The sequence below is a fragment of the Lathyrus oleraceus genome, chromosome 6 (assembly GCF_024323335.1).
Source record: "Lathyrus oleraceus cultivar Zhongwan6 chromosome 6, CAAS_Psat_ZW6_1.0, whole genome shotgun sequence".
Lineage (NCBI taxonomy): Eukaryota > Viridiplantae > Streptophyta > Magnoliopsida > Fabales > Fabaceae > Lathyrus > Lathyrus oleraceus.
The window spans coordinates 446,926,219-446,945,056 of record NC_066584.1 but is presented as its reverse complement, the minus strand read 5'-3'; the positions used below and the strand labels follow the sequence as shown (position 1 = coordinate 446,945,056).

General features: G+C 34.0%; 1 protein-coding gene across 1 annotated transcript; it reads right to left on the bottom strand.

Annotated features, from left to right (window-relative positions):
• Positions 1–673: 673 nt before the first annotated feature.
• On the bottom strand, positions 674–3,787 carry LOC127091952 (homocysteine S-methyltransferase 3). The gene is made up of 7 exons (XM_051030701.1): positions 3,402–3,787; positions 2,238–2,294; positions 1,909–2,138; positions 1,655–1,784; positions 1,362–1,565; positions 1,185–1,256; positions 674–925 (listed from the first exon to the last, which is right to left on the bottom strand). Exons 1-7 carry the CDS (start codon positions 3,633–3,635, stop codon positions 767–769), a joined length of 1,086 nt encoding a protein of 361 aa, XP_050886658.1. The 5' UTR covers positions 3,636–3,787; the 3' UTR covers positions 674–766.
• Between the last annotated feature and the right edge of the window lie 15,051 nt (positions 3,788–18,838).

The following is an 18,838-nucleotide window of genomic DNA, read 5'->3' as shown; positions in this document are numbered from 1 at the left end:
TCAATACTAACACAAATTTAATTAATATCTTAAATCAACAATTTTACAAATTAATAATGATTTTTAAGTCCAATGGACCGCCTTCGGGCCACCACCACAGACAACCCGACTTTATCACCGCCAAATTCTTTGTCGGACCTCGTTGAACGACTCTAGTGTCGACTTTCCCTTCTACTTTCTGACGTTTTAATTTCTAATAATTTCAAAGTTTAAGACATAGATGTAACGATATCATAAAAGAAAACGAAAAATCAATGTACATATAAAAATAGCACTCTATAGCTTTAGAGTAAGAGAATATAACTCTTTATGCCGTTGCAATTTAAAAAAAAAAAGTTTAATTGAGCATCGAATTTATGTTAAAAAATCAAAATATTCTTCAATAATTATAGTAATATAATTATGCATGGATAACTGATATTATTTTTTAGCATAATGATTTGTATTACTCTATTATTATCATTTAAGCATTTTTTTTTCTCCTCATCCAACACTCTTATCCTTATCAGGCTCTATTATTATCATTCAAAAGTTTCCACAAACAAGTAGGTCAAGTAATTTATAATTTAAATATTAAAGATTACTTGTCAAAGATTTCCAATTTGTATGGCTATATCTTGGTGCCAAAATTAGTGCATCTCATATAAGAAAGTGGAATAGCCAAGACATGACATAAAGCTAACCATTTCCTTTTACATTATTGTGATAATTTTTGTTCCATTATTACACACATAACATAAACATATACTTCAAAATCAATCAACACTTATATTGATTTTCCATGAGGTTTTTCATGTATTGCATCGGATATGCCTCTAATTGTTCTGGGAATGGTTCTGCAGCAGCCACCAAAAAGTGAAGCCCCAGCATTACGCCACTTTCCTATGTAAGGCACAAAGTGGTCCTCTGCTTCCACACTTGATTCCTGCAAACATAAAAAACACGCATGAATCCATCTCGACCAACTATATAAACTCGGCCGACTCACAAACCGTGTGAAGTTTTTTGAGACTCTATATAGGTTAGTCGCGATATAGATGTGGTTTAACTATGACAAATATTTTATGAAGCTCTTTTTAACCACAGTGTTGAACTATGTGCGATAGTCTGTCTTGCACGCCTTCAAAGACGGATCTGACTATTCAGAGTTGATTTCATGAAGCGAGAGAAAAATAGGAACTCACCACCCATTGATTGGTATCAGGATTATAAGTCTCTCCACTATTGGGATACACAAGTATTGGTTTACTTGTTACCTGATATTTAAGAGTTCAAGAAACAAGTATATCAGTTTTAAAACTATTAGTTGAAAATTGTTCATATTGAACAAAAATATTGATACTATATAATAAAATGCATACCTTTTTGATAGAAGAAATCAAGCCATGAATAAATCTAGGAGCAGTACAGTTAACTCCAACCGCGACAACTTGTCGACACGAATCAGCAATCGAAGCACAGTCTAAAATAGAATCGCCACTAGCCACATTATTTTCATCCTTGCAAGAAAATGAAAACCATGCGGGAGTTTCTATTCCTTCTTCCTCCAAAAGTTCGACATAAGCCTGTGTATTTCGATCGAAGAGAAATTTAATAAGCATGCTCAAAATCGAAGTACAACTTCGAGAAAATTGCAATGGAAATGATTTATCACCTGTGCGTCGAGCTTGCTTGGAATTGTTTCAAAAGCAATTAAATCAGCACCTGCTCCAACAAGAATCTTTACCCTTTCCCTGTGAAAATCTTTTAGTGTCTGCACAGTGACGGAATCGCCATAGTCCCCTCTGTCAAAAAAGACATGATCATAACATCATGATCGTTAACTTCGTCAAACTCAAACTCGAACTCGAACGCAAATGCAGGTTTAAATTGATAATGAATTTTGCATAACATGTTCAATTGACTCACGTATATTCCGAGCCATCGGCCAAATAGGCGCCATAGCTTCCAACCGAAGCAGCAATTAAAATCGGACGGCTTCTTCCATATCTTTCATCTCTGACGAAATCATTCGAATCCTTCGTGACCCTATCGTTATAAATATTGCGCGCCTCGATTGCAAGCTCCACACTTCTTCTAAGGAGAGTTTCACCTTCTTCCTTGGAGAACCCTTTAGCTTCAAAACCTTGAATTGTAGCCTGAATATACAAGAAAATAGTTATTAACATTACTTGCATTATAAATTAATGATGGCTAGCAAATCATATTGAAATTAATAGTTCAAATGAATTAATTACCTGATAAGATGATGTTAATATTATGTTTGCTCCTGCGTAAAGGTAATCAAGGTGAACCTGTTATAAATAAAAATGATTTAAAAGGTAATAATCAAGGTGAACCTGTTATAAATAAAAATGATATATTGAATAAGTGATGTATTTGAACCGTATAAAAACTAAACATTTCAATAAATTTAAAAATTAAAATTTGCTTATAATAAAAAGTGGATGGAGTAGATAAGCAATTCCTTTTCCTTTTCCTTTTCCTTTTCTTTTCTTGTACAAATACCCAAAAAAACATTACTTGTATGAGGAGTTCCGTTTGCTTTAAGTTGTTTTCTTAGTCAATATATAAATGCAAGCTTGGTTGTATACATCCAAACACGTCAATATCATAAGATAAGTTTTTCCTTTTTAATTTCAGAAAGTACTTTAAAGTTTGGAGAATTGTTTAAAATAAATATATATATATATAATATATATATAATATATATATATATATATATATATATATATATATATATATATATATATATATATATATATATATATATATATATATATTCAATATATATATATATAATATAATATATATATATATAATATATATATATATATTTATATATATATATATATATATATATATATATATATATATATATATAATATATATATATATATATATATATATATGACATCTTAAACTTAAACTTAAACTTGGAATCCTAATTCATCATACTCTTAATGACATATCCAACAAAATTTTAAGATATATAAGTGTTCACCACATGAAACAAAAATAAATATAACACGTAGCTTTTACGAACAATCGAGTCCTAGCACTAGAGTCCGTGAGCTACTGACACCTGGCTAACATAAAGTTCCACGTGTACTTTTAATCACTATATTTTGCTACTTTTTATTACTTGAACTTAATATTTTTGTTAAAGTATGTTCCTAAAAACCTTTAAGTGGAAGAATTTAAATAATATTTATTTTCTTTATCAAAAATATCATTACAAAGATTTGAACATTTTAACTTAACGATGATATTTTTGTTAAGAAAAACTAGTATTGTTAAGAAAAACTAGTACGCAGATAAACAAGTTTGAATTCGAAGCAATTCCATGTAGTTGCTATTGAAACAAAACCAAGAAAAAAAGAAAGAAAGAGAAGATGTACCCTTCGAACGAGATGAGGAGAAGTGAAGAGGCATTTGGCACTCCAAAGAGGATCGTTGAGGTCTACTCCATGGCGTTCAAGCTCGGTTGCAAAACCACCGTCTATCACGGCGGCGCCACCGCACTTGTTCAGAAAATCTCTCATTCCTAACTCCATCACGGGACACTTTTCACCTCTCAGACAAACTCGTTTGTTTGGCCTAATGTTTGGTTCTCTGCTATATTGTGCTATCATGCTGTATTAACAACTTATTTATAGCATTGATTCTATGTCGTGGATATGGGATTCTGTGAACTTACCATTTTGACCCTACAATGCTACAGTTTGATTTTTTGTCGTTTATAAGAACTAGTTTTGTGCATCTCATATTCATCCAAATTCCAGCCAGATTCATTTTTGTTTTTGTTTTCATTTTAAAGGAAGTAAAAAAAAGTAAATATATAAAATTAAGTTAGGAGATTTTATAAAAGGGATTTACAACTTTTTTTAAAGTAAAAATACTCATTAAGAAAATTTCAAATACTAATACAAATTAAATAGATTAAAAAAAAAGGTCAAATAGTTGAATTTCAATAAAGAATATGAAAAACTTTACTCAAATCTATAACATATTCTAAAATGTTCTTTTTTAATAAATCAATTATGAAAAAGAAGTAAATGTGTAAATCATAAATATACAAAATAAAAATACATTTTAAAATATATATTTGTTAATTATATACTTTTGAAAAATAGTTTTAAATTGAACTTAAAATCCAAAAAAATTAAAATCATCCTATAAATATTGTTGGTTCTATGTGTTGGCAGCAATTTTGGTAAAACCTAGAATGTTCACAAGTTGTCACAAGTGTTGTCTTGACATAAGATATCATGTATCTGCAGGATGTTTAAAATGAGAATATGCAGGATTTTGATTGAGATGTCAGACCCGATGTCATGACATCTGTATACAGAACATTCAGTCTGAATGTTATGTATTATGTGATTGCGTTTTTAATGCTAATCTGTGTATGATTGATGAGATGATTGAACACGCTATCAATCAGTAATTAAAACTAGATTGACTTATTTTCCAAAGAGATATAATCAGCTGTCATGAGAAGATATGAATGGAAAATAGTTTTAGGGTTTTATGATGTTCAAGCCCAGCCAAATGCTTTTATATAAAGGACATGGAAAACCTGGTTTTATACACAAGAAATAACGAACGAAATATTGAGAGAGAATAAGGGTTTTAGTCTTGTGTGGTCGTGTGTATTGTAAGCCATTCATTCATCCATAGATGATTGAATTGGGTTGATTTTTGAGTTGTAATTTGTCCACTCTAAGCTTTGAAGCATGAGTGTGTGTTTACTTGATTAAAGCTTTTAAGTAAGATCAAGTATGTGTCTTTTAAGAGTGTCTTCTTTTCATTGTAATTCTTGTTTTATATCACTGCTGTGATTGAGGAGGAGTGAGTAGGATCTCATATCTAAGAGTTCTTAGGTAGAAGTCACACGGGTAGAGATTAGGTGAAAAGACTGTAACTTGAAGTTATTTACTGAGAGTCTTTGAACTGATTCTGTTTAGTGGATTTCCTTCCTGGCTTGGTAGCCCTCAGACGTAGGTGAGTTTGCACCGAACTGGGTTAACAATTGTTGTGTCTCTTGCATTACTGTTCTTTATCTTTTATCCTGTTTGTATTGTTCAGATATTAGTGTCGTGACATTACCTTCGACATCTCATATCTGATACCAGAATTTCAATTGGTATCAGAGTAGGCATCCTGCTCTGGTTCTGGGTGAGATCTAGGGACGTTACTTTCTGGTACTATAGATAGCGACGGAGGATCTGTTCACAGACCACCTATTCTGGATGGATCCAACTATGACTACTGGAAACCTCGAATGGTAGCTTTCCTAAAATATTTGGATAATAAGGCTTGGAAGGTTGTTTTAACAGGCTGGAAACATCTATTATTACTAAAGATGGAGAAGCTACAACTGATAAGGCTGAGGAACAATGGACCAAGGAGGAGGATGATCTAGCCCTTGGGAACTCTAAAGCATTGAATGCTATATTCAATGGAGTAGATAAGAATATCTTCAGATTGGTAAACAATTGTGAGGTGGCTAAAGATGCTTGGAACATTCTCAAAACCACTCATGAAGGCACCTCTAGAGTGAAGATGTCTAGACTGCAGCTGCTCACTACCAAGTTTGAAAATTTAAGGATGAAAGAAGATGGAAATATTCATGAATTTCATATGAATATCCTCGAAATTGCTAATGCCTCAGGAGCCCTGGGTGAGAAGATGTCTGTTACATATCTGTTTGGTATTGTACAAGACGTTCTAAGTTATGTCGATGGTTTGACCTTTGTTGCAGACTTTGTGGTGATTGACATGAAAGGAGATTCAAGAGGGTCAGTTATTCTCGGGTGCCCATTCTTGGCAACCGGGAAGGAAAAAAATAGATGTGGAGACAAATGAACTTGTTTTGAAATTCAACAAGGAAAAGGTGGTGTTTAATGCATATGAGTGGATACCATATTTAGAGGATCTAAAGCCATCTTACCAATTGGAAGAAAAAGGTAGTAAAGTTCAAAAAGGAATGACAACATGAGTTTTCACCGGCGTGAGGGTATCCCTTTCTCCTGACATGTTTTAAGCATGGGACGTCAAGCTGATGACGGAAAAGAAGCGTTGGATGGGAGGAAACCCATTGGTTATAACCAGTTTTCTTTTGTTTTTTATAATTTACATTATTTTTATTCGAGACCTTCCAAAAGATGAATTATCTACTCGAGCATAACCCTCTAATGGTGATCTATGCTTTCCTTAATAAACGAGTTTGTAGTTGTGTTTTTTTTAGATTTTCAAGTTTAGCACTTTAGAATTGAATATATGATCCAAAATAAACTTGATCATCACAATAACAATTAGCAACTTGAAGGCAAAGGATGAGAAAAAGAATCAACGGACTTATACTCAACATACATTTATGTTATCTAGTAAGGTTTGAGACAAATAAATTACAGTGTTCACTTTTATTTCTTTATGAGTGTATCCATGCATTATTATTTTATTTGGTTTGATCTATTTTCGATTAAGTTCATCTAGTTTGACTGACACACACTGAGGAATTTTTGTTTGTTTATAACTTTGAGCCTTTTTAAATAACCCTGTAGTAATAGGCATATCCATTGCTAACCCCTTTGAGCTTTAGCCTTTCTTTCGGTGATGTAGCCTAAAATTCTTAGCCATATCACTTGAAAGATATTTTCTTTCCACCCTCTCTTTGGAGTTAGGTAGAAGTATAGTTCCTAAAGTGTATGAAAAAGATTAAGTTTATGGTTGCTATTGAAAGTGAGCAAAGTTTTAAGTTTGGGGTTGGGGGTACTAGAGAATATTGGTAATAAATTTCAAAACTTTGAGAAAAAAGAAGTGGAAAAGACACTTCAAAAAAAAAGAAAATAAAAAGAATGAAGGTATAACAAGGACCAAAGATCTATAGTACCGTCAAAAAGGAAAAAGAGGTATGATAATAGAAGGAGAATTAGGCACCTATATCCAAAGGTTTAAACCTACTTTCCTAAAAACATCGTACCCAAACATAAGCCAAGTTACAACCTGAAAAAACCTCTAATGTGTGTGTTGTGATTTCTGGGATGAACTATATTAGAACATGATTAAGATAAGCATAGTTGATTTGCATGATGATTGAGAGATAAGCCTATCCATTGAGTGAGTCAAAGTGAGTTGAGAGACAGGTTGAGTACTCGTCAATGTTGAGGAAGTTTTCTGAATTTGCTGGATAGAAGTTGGAAGCTAGAATGATGGTTGTTAAACTATAGGCTTAGATCTAGAAGGGGGTGAAAAGACCTCGAGTTTAAAAAAATTGATAAAAAATAGTTTTGAAAAATTTATGATGCAGAAGCAAGTTAAAATATTCCGGATCAAAATCGTCTAACTGAACCCGCTATCAAAATGCCCGGGTATGCATAATAGTGACAACGATATGAAAGTGATTCACAAATTAATCGAATACAACTAATCACAACTAGTTGAATGGAAATCAATAGGGAAAGTCTAATTCCAATGATAATTTACACAAAAAGTCAATTGAAGCAATTTGTCGAACACCTAGTGTGCAATCAATATTGTTTGAAAATTTATGTGGTATTGTTGATCTTAAAAACCAATAACAACCTAAGGGGTTTTGACCAACTCAACAACACCGATTTCAAAATGTGTTCAAAATTATTATTCAAACAATTTGATCGCACGATCAATGAACTCGACAACTTGCAAACTGGCATTTAAAATATATATATATATATATATATATATAATATATATAATATATATATATATATATATTATATATATATATATATATATATAATATATATATATATATATATATATATAGAGAGAGAGAGAGAGAGAGAGAGAGAGAGAGAGAGAGAGAGAGAGAGAGAGAATACAAGGATTTGTTTAAGCCGTTCCCCAATCGACCTCTCTATGGGTACCTCTGCCCTCAATTCGAATTCAAATTGAGATAGTGTAATATATCTTACTTTGCAAATGTATGAATACAAGAGAGATGTAGCAATCTAACCCTACAAACCTGAAGTTTGATGTTGATTCTGACACCTTCTCTTCCTTTGATCAAAGCTTTGACCAAGTAACCAATAATGTCGCTCCGATTCACTGTCTCATGCTACTTCTTTGTAAGAAACCCCTTGTTCTTCAAAGCTTTCACTCGATCGATTCGCTAACGCGCACTTGTTGAAATCCAAGATTTACCCATGCGATCCACCATCCCACGCTACTCCTTTGCAAGAACCTTTCATTCTTCAAAGACTTCACTCAATTGGATCAGGGTTGCATAATCTTGTCCAAAACCTTCAAACCCTAAAAGATCTTGAAGGAAAACCCCAAATCGGTTTTCTAATTTGAAACCCTCAATGTTCTCAACCCAATTTACAGTACAACAAACCTAAAGTGGACGTTATCAACCCTAATCTAGATGGAACCCAATCGAAAAATGATTATGTGTAATTTGATTATGTGCATGCATAGAAAAAGGTTGTAGATGATGAGAATGCTTTGAAATCCTGGTTTTGTATAGGTTTTACACTCTAGAAACCTTACTAGAAAAGGATGCATGTATCAAATATATATATATATATATATATATATTATATATATATATATATATATATATATATATATATATATATATATATTATATATATATATATATATATAAACAGGTGAGAAGCAAAAGGAATGCAAAAGGAATAAAAAGAAATGCCATTTTTCAAGATTTTTAATCTATAAGTCAACCTATACAAGTCATGTGTCGACCTGTACATGTTATGTGCCGACCTATAGAGGCGACACATGGAACAGAGCTTACAGGCTTTAAAACTGCAACACATGAGTCGACTTGTATATCGTTTGTGTCAACCTATAGAAAAAAATTTCTTCTATAGGTCGACCTATGATGCGCATGTGTTGACCTATAGACAATTTTTCATACAAAAATGAAGATTTTGATGCATAAAATCCTTTCTTGAAGCATGAATCTTTTCTAAACTATTTCCAAACATGTTGTCATGCTTCCTTATGCATACATAACATAACATAATAAATCCTTTCCGTCAACCCTTTGACGATGACAAACTCTTTTCCATCAGCCCTCTGATGATGACAATCTTTTCGGTCAACCCTTTGACGATGATATTACATATTCCTTTTCCACCAACCCTTTGGTGATGACATTCTTTAGTTCTTTCTGTCAACCCTTTGACAATGACGAATTATATTGCGTCAACCCTTTGACGATGACATTACATATATATTTTCTTTTCCACCAACCCTTTGGTGACGACATCCTTTACCTTTCCGTCAACCCTTTGACGATGTCACTCTATAATGAATTTCTTTTCCATCAGCCCTCTGATGATGACAATTTTTCCGTCAACCCTTTGACGATGGCATTTACCTGTCCATCAACCCTTTGATGTCGACATTCACTACCTTCCATCAACTCTTTAATGATGATATTCCTCAATAATATCAAAAAAATAAAATCCTACAAAAAATATCCAATTACCCATTTGCATTCCCATATGCATCATATGAATCATTCATAAATGGTTTTCCTACCAAACAGAAAATTCAAAAAAACACAGTCATATCAATCATCAGCATACTCATGCATAACACTCCCACAAAATGGGAATTTCAACAAAATAAAAATAATTCGCATTCCTACATGCACAGCCAAATATCCTCAACAATTGCATCCCTTCATGCATATCATGCATCATCCCATGCATAGTACTTCCGCTCAAAGTGGAACATCATACAAAAATCACACCAAAATATCAAGATCCAAGGTCATTCATGTATATCTTCGACATTTCTCATTTCCAAATAAAGTTATTACCCTGCATGTGCTCGTGGAATCATTTTCCAGTAAACCATTTTTTTTCAACTTTATGATTAACAATGATATTCCCAGCACTTTCTTTACAATCATTGCTCCCCAAGCAGAGGTTACCCTAAAAAGTCTCTTATGAGCTTTTCCCCTGCAGAGCATTTCTAGTAAATCTCCCTCAAAAGGAGTCTTTTCTTAAAATTCCCCCAACAGACGAATATTCGAGATACTGCTTCATTTATCTGAAGAATCTCATTTCTCTGTGTGAGATACTGCTCTAATATCCTTGGAGAGTCTTAGATTAAATTAAGGTATTTTTCCCTTACTGGAACATCTTAATTTTATCATATAAGATGCTGCTTCGACCCGATACAGAGAATCTCACTTTTACTATTTGAGATGCTGCTTCATCAATATGAAGAGTCTCATTTCAGATTTTTTTAGAGATACTGCTCTAATATCCTCGGAGAGTCTTAGATTCAATTAAGGTATTTTTCCCTTGCTGGAACATCTTAATTCTATCATATAAGATGCTGCTTCGACCCGATACAGAGAATCTCACTTTTACTGTTTGAGATGCTGCTTCATCAATATGAAGAGTCTCATTTTAGATTTTTTTAGAGATACTACTCTAATATCCTCGGAGAGTCTTAGATTTGATTAAGGTATCTTTCCCTTGCTGGAATATCTTAATTCTATCAGATAAGGTGCTGTTTCGACTCGATACAGAGAATCTCACTTTTACTGTTTGAGATGCTGCTTCATCAATATGAAGAGTCTCATTTCATATTTTTTTAAAGATACTGCTCTAAGTATCCTCGATGAGTCTTAGATTCAATTAAGGTATTTTTCCCTTGCTGGAACATGTTAATTCTATCATATAAGATGCTGCTTCGACCCGATACAGAGAATATCACTTTTACTGTTTGAGATGCTGCTTCATCAATATGAAGAGTCTCATTTCATATTTTTTTAGAGATTCACCTCTAAGTATCCTCGAAATGTCTTAGATTCTATTAAGGCATCTTTCCCTTGCTGGAATATCTTATTTCTATCAAATAAGATGTTGTTTCGACTCGATACAGAGAATCTCATATTTACTGTTTGAGATGCTGCTTCATCAATATGAAGACTCTCATTTCAGATTTTTTTTAGAGATACTGCTCTAATATCCTCGGAGAGGCTTAGATTCAATTAAGGTATTTTTCCTTTGCTGGAACATCTTAATTCTATCATATAAGATGCTGTTTCGACTCGATATAGAGAATTTCGTTTTTACTATTTGAGATACTGCTTCATCAATATGAAGAGTCTCATTTCAGATTTTCTTTAGAGATACTGCTCTAATATGCTCGGAGAGTCTTAGATTTAATTAAGGTATCTTTCCTTTTGTCTGGAATATCTTAATTCTATCATGTAAGGTACTGCTCCGTTGATCCTCAGAGAATCTCGTGCGTTCAAATCAAGACGCTGTTCTGATAATGCTCAGAAAGTCTTCGGTATAGTTGAGGTATCATTCCATTTTTGGAAAATCTCGATTGTGACATCCAAAATACTATTCTGACGATTCCCAAAGAGTCTTGACTGTTTCATTTTACCTTCTAATAACTTTTCTTGTTGTATTTCTCACTGCATTTTCTTTTTGCATTTTCCTTCTGCATTTTTTCCTTTCAATTCAAAGGACAAAATTCAGGTCTTTTTGTATTTAATTATCTTCCACCACGAATGTACGAAGACTGCTGTCATTCACACCTTCTGGTTCAAGGTAATTAAATAGGGGCAGCTGTCATACCCCAATTTTGTCTGGGTATTTTAAAAATTTCATAAATTCGATTTCAATTTGCATAAGTTGTACAACATAACATGCATTTCATCACTAATAATATCTAAAATATCAGTCGGAATAAATTCTTGAAAATACAGACAATTTGGTTAAATCATTCCTCAAGTACGTGCAAAATCAGCGGATAAAAAGTTTCGAAAATAAACCTGCAAACGCCAGTATCATTAATCTACGGTCCGCGTAGCTCATCCAGGTGTGCTCGTTATATTTTTCGACGACTTTTTCAGTTGCATTTTAATCCGTTTGAGCCTTTTAACCGGTGAAAATTTATTTCAAAATTTAAAGAAACGCTGTATTTTTTCAATAAGTATATTTTGTGCTGATCATTTTAGTGCATCTGATTTAATTTTTCGAGCAAATTTTCGCCCGACTTTTATTCATTTTTAGTCATTTTAATTTTGTTCTTTCGTCAAAATAGTAAGATTAAATAAATAGAATTTCCCATGTTATCATTTTAATTTTATCATGATTATTTTAAAAGTGGTGAATTTTATTTGATTAAATTGATTGAAATTGATTAAGTCATCTAAAAACAACATTATAGGCATTTTAATTTATTTAAATAGTATGTGCTTCTTGGTGTGCTTCTTTGATTCGATCCAGGCCATCAATTCAAATTGATCAATGCTCCTCATTAGCAATCCGTGTCCATTTCTATCATCCAATCAAAAATAGCATTTAAATTAATTGAATATTAATAATGAAAATAAAAAACTCTCTCTCTCTCCGGTACATAGAGTCCAACGGATAGTAAATGAAGGGAGGGTCTTTTTCCACTTTATATCTCCCTCTCTGCTACAAAAGAAAAGGGAATAAAATAATAAAAATAAAAATAATAAAAAAGAGGGATCGTTCCTCTTCTTCCTGGAGATCCATTTTTTCTCTCACAGAGGACTACTGTTCCTCTTCTTCACCCAACAACTCTCACCACCACAAATCACCGGCGAACCAAAACTCACGCCACAACCCACCTCTATTTCACCGTGAACCCGCTCTCACATCCGGCATTTTCGCCGCGTCCGCCAGAAACCCTCCGCGCCTCCGTCTCTCTCGTTCTTCAACCACGTCGACTCACCGTTCAAACCCTCCGTCCTCCATCGACCTCCATTTCCGCCCGCCGCTTTTTCATCTTCTCCTTCAAGTACATATTCCTTCGAATCACCTCCATAGATTCATCACTTCCGATAACGTATCGACCAAAACCCAATAGGACAACCACCCTTGATGCTGAAACACGGTCTCAACGGATCCCGCATATCAGTTGCATCTTAGAGATGGTTTTTCGGCGGTCCAAGATTAACATTGATGCACATCAGAGTTTTAATGCTTTTTTTTTCAAGAACCAACAATGTCGTTTGGACAAGAACCAAGGCACACAACATCAGGTTTTTTCGGATTTTATGCGTGAATAAGATTTCCAACAATGATTTAATTCGGCAACACAAAAAATATCACACACATCGCCACGAATTTGGTACCATCTGCAGCTACATTGGGTAACAATTTTGATTATAATTATATTCTGAGTGTGTAGTTGTTTTTGCAATTTTGTCACGATATTTTTTATCATTTCATATTGTTTGAAACTAATATGATGCTTGATGTGTTATGCATTTCATTATCTCAATTGTGTTGTGTTAATCTTGATTGCTTACGATTTTGGAATTTAGCTGTGAAGATGAATTGCTAATTGTTGTTTTGGATCATGGTTTTATTCACTGCATTTATATTGTTTGTGCTGATAGAAAAAAGAAGATGTTGGATTTGATAAATTTGGCTTGATTCTTATTTTTTCCATTTCTGCCATTTCGGAAGTAAAATGAAGGAATGGTGTAGCTTTCTATTCTATGGTTGTACATCTGTTCATTTGAGCAGGTATTTGATTTGTTGAAAATTCAACTTTGTTATTTTATATACCATCATTAAATTAAATTATTAAAATTATAATTATATTATTAATTGTTTTGTTAAAAAACTGTAATTATAATGTTAATTATTTTTTGAATATCGTGGTGTCTATAGATGTCGGCCCGACTACGTCGCGGTGTCGATTATAGGAATATATTGTAAATCTTATAAATAATGATGAATTGTTGCTTTTTAACTTAATCACACCGTTAACCAAAATTATAGTAACATATTGTAAATCTTATAAATAATGATGAATTGTTGCTTTTTAACTTAATCACACCGTTAACCATAGTTCTAATCCTCGGATGCAACAATTACATGATGTTATGCCGACAAGATTTCATTTGATATATTAATACGATTTCGCCATGTTTCAGTCCATTACATACGACATTTTGATTCCATTTTCGTTGTGTATAAACCCGTTTTAGCACATTGTATGTTAATTTGCTTCAATTATTTTTAAAGTCGACTTAGTTTTAATCAGATTAATTAATTAATTAATGTTTGTTTATTAGTAAATTTTTTATGATTAAATTCAATTATCTTGAATATTTGATTTAATCAAATAATTTTTATAATTATTTTTTATTATATTAATTGGTTTAATTAAATTTAAATCAATTGATTTTGTTAATTAAAAAATTAATCGACTTATGTCATTATCATTTCCTAAACCATTTCATCATCAAATCATTAAACCATTTGAAAAAACTCAATTCTCGATTCAATCGAGCCCATCTCCCACACCTTCGTAAGTCGATTGCTCTTAGCATCGCCATCAACCTCAGATAGCTGACTCTCGAGCTTCCTTACAATGAGACCTATTCGGTTATTAAATAATCGATTAGATGATCGATTCACTAAAAAATTTCATTTCATTCATAAACACAAATTCAAAGCCTCGATCCAACATCGAGTATTTTTATTCAAACCAAATCAAAATACCCCAATCACAATCAAATACCATTTCACTTAGAAATAAAAAGGGGGATGGTTTTGAGTTTTCAGCTCCTCTCCTCGATTATTTGAATACGAGTTCTCTTACTCGGTTAGTCAAATAGTCGTCACTTCTATCCACCTAAGCCCAAACAAATTGAATCATTTTATAATAAGAAATGAAAAGGGAGATGACCTTGAGTCTTCAATTTTTCTCCTCGATTATTTGAATATAAGTTCTCTTGGTTAGTCAAATGATTGTCGTTCCTCTACAAACTTCTAAACCCCGATTAAATCAAATTATTTTCATAATAACGAAATGAAAAAGGAGATGACTTTGAGTTTTCAAATTCTCTCCCCAATTGTTTGAATACGAGTTCTCTTACTCGGTCAGTCGAACAATTGTTATTTTTCCACAAACATACAACTTAATCAAATCATTTTCATAACAAACTGTACGAAAAGGGAGATGATCTTGAGTTTTCAATTCCTCTTCTCAAATGCTTGGATATGAGTTGTCTTACTCAGTCATTCAAGTACTTGTGGTTCATTTTAAAAATACATCAACCATACGCAAACTTATTTTCGTAATCACTCAGATGAAAAAGAAAGCGGTCTAGAGTCTTCTATTCTCTTTCCTGATTATTAGGATACGAGTTGTCTTACTCGACTATCTAAGTAATCATCATCTAACGAAATATCTTAACATATCAAACCTATCATTTTCTCGCCCCTGTGCGATCAAAACCAATCCAACAAAACATCAAACATATTAATCCAACTTGTCATCCCTATGTGACCAAAACTCTTTTCAAAAAGGACGCTGTTTAATCCCTTCTAACGTGCATAACAGACTAGTGCTTAAGCCTCCACCGAGAGTAGACAAGCCGACGTTTAGCCTTTAGAACGCGATCTAAACAGTTGTTCGGTAAAAGACACCAACCAACCGTAGTTCCCCAAACTACGAATGCTCTGATTTGCTTATTACACCATAAGGATACGTAGGCCGGAGATTGCTGTATCTTCGCGATCCCACTAATAAAAAACCCTCCCTTTTCTCCTTTTGAGGTTCCCTCCATATCTATTATCAACTCTAATTACTCGAATAAAACAAACAAACATAAATTAACACTCAAATCACAAAATTGAACTAAAAGGTTCCCGTTGAGTACAACGGACGTGAGGGGTGCTAATACCTTTCCCTTGCGTAATCAACTCCCGAACCCGAATATGGTTGCGACAACCATTATTCTAGTTTTCCAAAGGTGTTATCGATATTTTCCTATCCCTTTATTGGGATTAATAAAGTTCGGTGGCGACTCTGTTCGAACATAATTTTTTCCGCGACCATCGCGAGGAATCGTATTTTTCGAGATGCAACAGATGGCGACTCTGTTGGGGAATAACTCTAAGCAAAAGAAAGTGAAGCCTAATTTAGTTCAGTTTCTGTATTGTGTGTTAATCTTGTTTGTTTCTTTGTTGTTTTTATTCTGTTATTGTTATTCTGTCATAATTATTGTCTGGTGTTTTATTGGTTATGTATTATTCGGGTTCTCTGGTTGGTGGTACTTTGTGAGATATGCTCTCCATCAGAGCCTGAGAGAAACCATAAGACTAAGTTGGTGGTTGTGTAGTGGAAGCCCACATGGAGTCTTCCTTGTTGGGAAGATACAAAGACCCCGCCTAGAGGAGATTCTCTTGAGATATTATTGTCCGACGAGTCTTCGTGACGATGATAGTATTTTCAAGTTGGACCAATGACTCTAGGGACCTTTTGTAGGAGAATTGCCATCCAAGGCGCAGCGGAATTTAAAAATTTCTCCATTTAGTGATCCTTATGAATGGGCATGATCAGTGATAGAATCGTTACCTCTTGTGGCGATTCAAACCTTTGGTGCAGATTTCTGATAATGATCAAAACCTTTGATACAGATCCACGGGGAGATCATGAATGTTGAACGATGACAACGTCTCTACTCAGTCCACACGAACGGATTCCTTCAATCGCAGTGCTAGCTGTTATGAATGAAGGCTTTGAGTGAGAGAGAGATACGAAATTCCAACTTTTCAGTTGTGTTTTCTGTCTCAGTGAGTTACAATGCTTCTACCCAAGGGGTTCTATTTATAGAACCACTTGTGTGGGCTTCAAGCCAAAAAGCCCACTTAAGTGCATTTTGGCCCATATCTCATAAAATGCCAAAATCACTTAAGTATTTGGTACCTTACCATATTTCGTATTCTACTTAAGTACACCGTACTGTAGCGGTGTATTCGTCGCTATATGATTTATTGATTAAACCATAAGCAAAGCATACAATGAATCGAGTCGCCACCGCACTTTTATTTATCCAAAGGACTGGCTAAAAAGCGAACAAAAGCCTAAGAAGTTTTACGCGTAGAAAACTAATAAAAAGATCAGAGAATCTGGGTAAGGGGTAAATTACGCAATGGGAAGGTGTTAGGCACCCACAACGTCCTAGGTACTCCTAGGGAGCCCTTTTCACACTTGTTGTATAAAATTGTTATTTGTTATGAAATATTTATTGTGCAAACATGATTGGGATGATGAGAAAAGAATATACAATTTTTATTGTTTTTGTGTTCGAACGGATGAACCCGTTGCCTACGTACCTTCCATCAAAGGTAAGGATCAAAACGCCGTAGTTCGGCTAAAAGATTTCCAAAAGTTAATGGATTCAATTTTAAACACAAGCCCTAAGGTCTTACGTTATCCACGGGAGAAAACTCAACCTTATACAAACAACGAGTCCACCATGTGAGAAAAGATTCAACTTGCTAGTGAGGGGTTAACCCTATAATAAGCAAGGAAGACTTACAATTCAATCAACTAAGGACAAATAGGTGAGATTGACATCAACCAACTAGGATAAATCAAACCTATGGCTAATGTATGAAAACTTAGCAAGAATGGACAAAGCCACAAAACAATTGAATGGGTGAAGTTAATTGATTATGATTATTCACAAAAGGAGGGTCACAGTATGATTAAGATTGATTCAAGAGAAGTATTATGAAATGGAGTTTGAAAAGTCAAGGACTTAAGGTCCAGGTTTCTAATTTGAAAGCATGAAGATGTTTGCACAATATTTATCTCAAGTTTTGAAAGTAATGTGTGAAAAGGTTTAGGACAAAGAGGGATGAATGGATGAAGATGGAGTGTAAAACTTCCTAGAAGGTTCACCTCTTGAAATCATATAGAAGATGATTCAAGTGTGTCCTTTGGAATAGACAATGAGCAATAACAAACAAGCAAAGCAAAAGAAGAAAGTCAACAAAAGCGGATACCGGATGCCAATTACTGGACTTATACCAATCTCCTAAAACAGAACTGGATATCAGAGGCCACTCTATGGACTTATACCAATCTCCTCAACAAAGAAATAAAAAGTGGATACCGGATGCCAATCTATCTGGACTTATACCAATCTCCAACAACAAAGCAAACACTTGGATGTCAGATGCCAATCTATCTGGGCTTACTCTAACCTCCAACATATGATCATAGGAAAACAAATGCCAAATTACACGGACTTACAATTGCATCCTCACATAAATCAAACAAATGCATCAAGCAGAGATGATGAGTGGCCAATGAAATGGTCTTATACTCACTTCCATATCATAGGAACAATGGCCAATGAATGGTCTTACAATTGTCCTCAATGGGCAAACAACAAAGATATGTCACAAAGACAAATGAAATGATCATGCACTAATGAGCAATTAATGATGATAAATGCACAAAGCATGCAAGCAGACATGTACAGATGAATTAAGTAATCAATCAACCAAAGTCATTCAGCACACTCTATAACCAAACAATTAGGCTCATACAAAGGGTTAGGCATTGAAGCCAACTGGAATAGGGTTAATGGCGCTCTTAACCTTGACATTGAGAGCCAAGGTGAAGCAGATGAAAGGATATGAGGGGTGTGCCTCATGCTCTTACCCCTGGTCAGGGAGAGCTTCAAATGATAGAAGGTGTGGGAGTTCAGAAAGATGGAACTCTCTCCACAAGTTAGACTCGATAGATCTTGGGTATTTACTCACTATGCATCAACACATGTGGTGTGAGCAAGGTGAGTGACACACAGAATAGTAGGAGATAGGTTACATATCTCTTGGATTCTACCAATTGCCTCATTTAAAGGACTTTTCCTGCTTGGGACAAAAGTAAACAAGCACAAACATCGCCTCTTAAGGAGGACTTCAGACAGTTGCCTGGCCAAGTAACAGGCCAGGTCTTCCAGACTACATGAAGAATAAGGATTCTACCTCAATGCAAATGCTAT

Coding starts and splice junctions, on each gene's coding strand:
- LOC127091952 (XM_051030701.1), bottom strand. CDS start 3,635: ATGATAGCACAATATAGCAGAGAACCAAACATTAGGCCAAACAAACGA. Junction 2,295..3,401: donor CTCCTCATCTCGTTCGAAGG/GTACATCTTCTC, acceptor TATTTATAACAG/GTTCACCTTGATTACCTTTA. Junction 2,139..2,237: donor TATTAACATCATCTTATCAG/GTAATTAATTCA, acceptor TTGTATATTCAG/GCTACAATTCAAGGTTTTGA.